The 6381-nt window shown below is 47.0% G+C and overlaps 1 protein-coding gene across 2 annotated transcripts in view; it reads right to left on the bottom strand.

Moving 5' to 3' along the window:
* Positions 1-351: 351 nt before the first annotated feature.
* The window catches only part of arb2a (ARB2 cotranscriptional regulator A), a 143578-nt gene continuing 137548 nt past the window's right edge, over positions 352-6381 (bottom strand). For both annotated transcript variants that reach the window (XM_030105611.1, XM_030105612.1), the window contains exon 11: positions 352-733. In XM_030105611.1, coding sequence (XP_029961471.1) covers positions 573-733 — 161 coding nt within the window. In that variant the 3' untranslated portion in view covers positions 352-572. The remainder of the gene's footprint in view (positions 734-6381) is intronic.

Below are 6381 nucleotides of genomic sequence, written 5' to 3'. Positions count from 1 at the left end.
CAGGTTCCAGAACATACCTTACGGCATGAGCTAATTTCAGGATAAGAAATCCAGGCTTCGGGACTGGGAGGAGGGGGAGGAGAAGGGAGGGGAGGGGGAGGGCAGGCGGGGCATTAGCTCAGTTCAGGCTGATGTCAGGACAATTAGAGGTGCACCACGGCGCATTGTGCACAGCGCCTGTCAGCCTTAATCTCTGCTGCTGTGGCCCATACCCGCAGCCAGGCCACAGCCCACGGGAAGCGCTAACACTCAGGCCCATATTGCTTTGACAGTTGCACTCAACTAGAAGTAATGCAAAACGTTATTGTGATGTATACATGGTGACCCCGCACTCTCGTCTCTTGCAACAAGAAGGCGATGTGTGTGTGTGTGTGTGTGTGTGCGGAGCCGGGGAGGGCTGGAAGGGAGAAATGACACTCAGGAAACAGACTGGGGAAGGAAAACTGGTGGGCGGCTGCAGAGGAAGAGGAACAAGAGGAAAAAATAGCATAGAGAACCCTTTCTGCACCCCCCACCTCTGATCCCTCATAACCCCCAGTCTCCTCTGGTTGCAAGTCAGCGCCGACGGCTCTCTACAGATCCTGGTGTTTGTTCTTGAGGGAGCTGCTGCGCGTGGTGACAGTGTTGGAGGTCTCCTCCGCCTCTTCGCCTTCTTTGGCCTCCAGCACTTCACCGAAGAACCTGAAGATGGAGGTGAAACTCATCCAGGAGGTCAGCTCATGCCTCTCTGTGCCTATATGTAGGAGACACACACAAAGAAAGACACAAAGATATTTGCTTACTGAAAAGCTGCAGGCAGTGATGAGGTGATGGATAGTTTGACATATTCAATGGATCTTGTGCATGTGCTTTGGCAAAATAAGCAGTGTAAATAATTGAGTCCCATTAGGTCACACGTTGAGTTTTGTAAGGCCTCGCTCTTCCCACAATGCACTGCGTCTCCCCATGCAAACCCACGGCTCCATGTGTGAGAGCCATGGCAGCCTATGACCTGCCAGTCCAATGGGACGGCCTTATTATGTTATCCAAGCAGATACCTGAGAATCAACACCGCCACATGCTGGAGGAGATGGAAAGAGGTCCTTCCAGCAACAGCAGAGATATGCACAAAGGGTGCACTAAGTGAAACCAGTGGAGCGGTAGTCATTCATTCTGAAGGGGCTGATTGAGGAAAGGCAAGACAGAAACTGCAGAGAGGCAAGCGGCGAACATATCAGGTGGTCCTGCGGCGGCGGGGGCCGGCGGCAGTGCTGGGTTTCCCTCTGACCTCCGCGAGGTTAGCCAGTTCCCAAGTTGGGGGTCACATTGGAGCCTGAAATCTGGTACATGCGCCTCAGGTTCCTCGGGGTTAGGGTATCACAGGCCTGCTTTTTAGCCGGATGGCTTGTAAGCCCGACGGCGGCTCGTCCCACGGAACACCTCTGCTCCGCCGCGACGCCGCAGCTGATGGCCGAGTCATCTCGATTCACACTCACAAGCCATTCGGCGGCAGCAGATAATGGCTTGTTCCTGCCGGCGGCGGCGAACATCTCGGCTGCTTAGCAACACAACTGTAACTGTAACTGGACCTGAAGAGCCATATTGAGGAACCCTGTTGTTTCCCGGAGGGAGAGTATGTTAGGTGTGAGGTGATATTAAAAGTTTCGTCCCCTCGATAGATGCAACTGAGACATGTTTCCAACACACACACACAAACACACACACACAGAGGCATGAATGAAATCAAGACTGGCTATAATAAGTTTTCCTTTATGAATCTTTGTTAGCAGCATTTTGAAAAATCGTATGGTGTCCCTGCACTTTTTCATGGACGAATAATAAAAAACAAACACAAGCGTGAGTTGAAATTAATCAACCCAGTTAAAAACTTGCCGGGCTCCACAATGAAGGCTTGGTATTATTCACAAATGAGTCAATTCAGAGGTACACACATCGACGCAACTCTTAACCTCGGCTGCTTTCTTCTCTGCCTCTCTCTCCTCCCGTCCCGGCTTCCTCCTCTCTCCTCTCTCTACGTGGTATCGGCTATAAAAAGCTAGACTAGAAGGCCGCAGGGATACAATTAGGAAGCACCTTAAAGGCTCTCTCACCATAGACAGGCCTCTGATGACCACTGCGCTGACCCCATGTTTATTAGATTGACCTCTGCCTGGACGCATTAATGGAGATGGTGTGTGTGCAAGTGTGTGTGTGTTTATGTGTATGATTGTTAGACCGGGGGGCGAGTGCGGGGTCTTGGGCCGAGAGTGGATTTGGGTTCAGATGCTGGTGCTGTGTTTTGTTTGTGTGTGTGTGTGTGTGTGTGTGTGTGTGTGTGTGTGTGTGTGTGTGTGTGTGTGTGTGTGTGTGTGTGTGAGAGAGAGAGAGTGTGCTATTTGTGTGCAGCACTATGTAAGGGGGTTCTCGATCACCCAGAGATAAGGGACTGCACTGGACTCCATATAGCAAGCAGATGGCCGTCAGTGCCTTGGGTCAAATTTACCGGCCTGGCAATCATGGTAGTCAATAACCCGGCACTCTCACGGACACCGCTACCTGTGTAGGGCTCATCATAACACCCATCCCTGGAAACAAAGACACGGCCCTCTCACACCTCTAATCTATCATTTATATCCAATTTGAGGCACTGTGATCTTTTTCCACCTCCTCCATTTTCCCTCGTCTCATTGGTCTCTCTCTCTCTCTCACTAGTGTTTTTACTTCTGTTTTTGTCCTCTTTTTTTTTTTTCTTTCTTTCACTTGCAGAACGCGATCAATGCCGCAGCGCTCTCTCGTTCACCCTGAACTGGCGATGAACTCCTCCGGAACGCCGCCAGCTTCTCCACCCTATCCCATCGCGGTCCGGGGTCACCGGGGGGGTGTCTCTGTGCCAATATGCAGATGAGCCTGTGCCCCTCCAATGACTCTGAAGCTAAGCTCCACCCCTCTATATGGTGGAGGCTTTGAAATGAAGCGCCTCCCCACTCCAGACAACACACACACACATACACACACAGACATAAACGCACTCTCATCCGGACTTAAACAGGCCTTTAACAACTCACATCCCCTCTTCCTTTAATAGCCAAAGTGTGCTGAACCTAATGGATGTTGTCAAAGCTGAAATGCGACCGCTGATTTAGAGGAGGAACCCCGGCGACGGCCAAGCATGGAGAAAAAGGGATTGAGGGAGAGGAGGAGAAAATTACGTCAGCGGCGCCACAAATCAAAGTAATATCTGTGAAAGAGGTGGGAATCGATGAGGTGTCATCTGGCTGTGTCTTGTGTGTAAAGTGAAGCCATAAACAGCCAATAAGCACTACTTTAGCCTCAATTTCAGCCTTTCAGTGAAAAACTTTTCAGCTGATTAGCAGATTCTTTTATGGATTATTGATTTCATATATATATATATATACATAGTAAGTTATAAAAGACTGAGAGCTCTTCCGTTTTAAGATTCTAATTATAATAACTTGTATCTTGTGTCCAACACTTCAACTATAAATTACAGTACTCCAGTTATCTATGTATGATTTCTTGTATGAATGAAATAATTAAGATGCCCGAGTATTTTCTAACAGGTTTATTGTAATTGTACTAATCCAATAAAGTTCATTTAAATACAATCATGTCCTCATTTATTGTAAAAGCAATAATGATGTTACTGTTGAGCTCCATAACGCTGGGTATTGTCATGGGGGACACACACACACACACACACACACACACACACACAAAAAAAATTCCCCTTACATTCACAATGTGTTTTGTAATTAGCACTGGGTATTGGCAAACTTAGCACAGATTATTTCTGCAAGTAACAGTTCTAATAATTACTGACTGCTGACCTGGAGGTAAGGAAACACACAGCTCCCTGATGGTGTTTCACTGTGAGGAAGGAGAGAGGCCCGGCGCAGAAACACAAGTCCGCAGTGAAAGCTCCTTCACGGTGCTCTTTGCCGGGGTTCACGGCAGAGTTTCAGCGCGGCGCCTGACCACTGGCCTGTGTTTGACCACTCCGTGTGTGCTGTTAGAGCCCGGCGAGGCGGCCTCATTATGTGACAGTCAGAGAAGAGTATTTGATCCTGGATATTTAGCCTCGTCCTCTCTGTCACAGCCACTGGAGCCCTCTCAAGGTAATTGACTGACTGTTTGATCTCTACACTACTACAAGATGCTGACACACGCGCGCAACGGACGCGCGCGCACACACACACGCAGCTGTTATCATCTGTGTGCAGCGAGGTAAGGGAACAGAGAAGAGTTTTGAGCTGGAAACTCCTCCATAGCTATGGGCCATGCTTTCTTCCCTCCGCACCAAACGCTGCATGTTGTTACAAATGGTAATCGGCTCTGATTGTCACAAATTTCAAAACAAACGCTAGGTGACTGAAAAGCCAAAGTGACGCCCCAAGTGATACTCCGACAGGAAGCTCAAATCAAAGCATGCCGACTATAATTAGGTTCCATCTGGGCTACATTATTTAAAGCCACACCAGTTAATTGCTTGTGTACAAATGGCCTATTTAATTTGAATCAAACTCTTTTTTTTGTGATTCGTAATTACATTGATGTGAAGGGGGCCAAATCTCTTTACTTCATTCATAATATAAATACATATTCAAATTATTAGGAGCACTTTGAGGCAACGGGAATGTAAAGTGATGATACTTTTTTTTTTTTGTGCAAATTGAATTTCTTTAAACAGTTATGAGCGTTTAATCAAATATTCTGACATTTGGGTTAAACATTTTATGAGCTTCAATTAAAAAAAAAAGCAGATGAACAATGATAAAATCATGAAGCAAAAATTACAAAAACAGAAATCCTAACAAGACTAATATACATGATATTATTGGACGCAGAAGCAAACATTTTCTCATTTCCTCTTGTCGGGGTTTCCATCAGGAAAAAAAACAAACAGAGCATTATCTTATCAATTTCCTATCGATGGTAACCTGAGCTTTTGTTTTATCTCCATGTGAGGTGGACCGGTGCATTGTGGTCTGGGCCTTGGCTGGTTGTAACCTTAGATGCGCTGCTGTTTGTGGAAACTATCTGTTGCATGGATCAGCGGTGGGGAATCGCTATCTGTATCCTGGTTGTCAGACGATCGGATTTCCGCCTCTGACGCTCTCTGATATTAGATGATCTTCTGCGGCGTGTGTGAGAGTATGTGCGCGGCGCCTACATGGACCCGTCTGCGTTCGCTCCTGTGTGTGTGTGCGCGCGCTTGTCCACGCGCACAGTCAGTTATGTGTCTTGTCACCTTGCTTACCGACACGCGTAAAGGTCAAGAATGTCATTTCGGTCCCACATGGCCGTCTGTTGAAAGGGGCGCGACACGTTGCCACTGGAGACGGGGTCAAACAGAGCGCAGGCAGGTGACAGGTGGTCAGCCGCGCTGCCAGAGCAACAAAACATGGAGATCTTGTCTTCAGTCAAAAATTTAATTAAATTAGAATTCATCCTCCCTCCTCCTCCTCCTCCTCCTCCTCCTCCTCGCTGACGCCACTCCTCAATTTCCACTCAGGGTGAAAAGATCCGCATCAAACTCACAGTGCAACACAGGTGTAATCAGACTTGGTCTGTGATGAGCGTCTTCATTTTAAATAAAGTCAACACGGCGCGATGCCTCCACAGGCTTTTCGGCGTCGAAGGAAAGATAAGTGCAACACACAGGGAAAAAAAAAAAAACAAGAAAAAAAAAAGACTAAAAGATTAGTCAAAACAGAGCTCATTCCATCAAACCAGCAACACCACTGTTGCTTCTTGAATGAAATTCATTTACAATGCTTGTTGGTAAGTGGGTTCTGCTCTCCCACCCCGCCACCCCCATCTCCCTCATACTGCTTTTAATTACTTTGCTTATTATTGTGTGTTGTTGTTAGACCAAAATAAGGCAGAACTCATTACGCATCCACATATGAGGCACCTGAATCACTAGCTACAGGGGCCGCTGAGGGGACTCTGTATTTACTTTGAATGAAATACAAATAGAAGAGAGACATAGAGGAACAAAATCAAGCGTAAGCCTGGAGAGAGGCGAATATCAAATCAACTGGCTGGAATCATCCCCGAACGGAAGCTACTTTACATTCTATACATTAGTTTCGTGGAGGGAGAAACTTATGAGAAAACAGACCAGACACAAAAGAAAGTGAAACACTGTGTTTTCTTATTTCTTCATCTTTCTCCTTCAGTTAAAACCCTCGGTTCTCTCCTTGCTGCCTCCCCACCCAGACACCGAGACCGCACTGAGTGCTTCTTCTTCTTTTTTTTTTAATTTTAACCTGAATGAGTGGCCTTGGCCATCATAAAGGACCCTCGCTTTTATAGACTTGGAGCTGAGTATTTACAAGATAACCCTGGTCCAAGGACTGTGCAGGCTATTTGATACCA

The sequence above is a fragment of the Salarias fasciatus genome, chromosome 12 (assembly GCF_902148845.1).
Source record: "Salarias fasciatus chromosome 12, fSalaFa1.1, whole genome shotgun sequence".
NCBI classification, from domain to species: domain Eukaryota; kingdom Metazoa; phylum Chordata; class Actinopteri; order Blenniiformes; family Blenniidae; genus Salarias; species Salarias fasciatus.
Note: the sequence above shows the minus strand (reverse complement) of the source record. Positions and strands in the feature narration are given on the sequence as shown.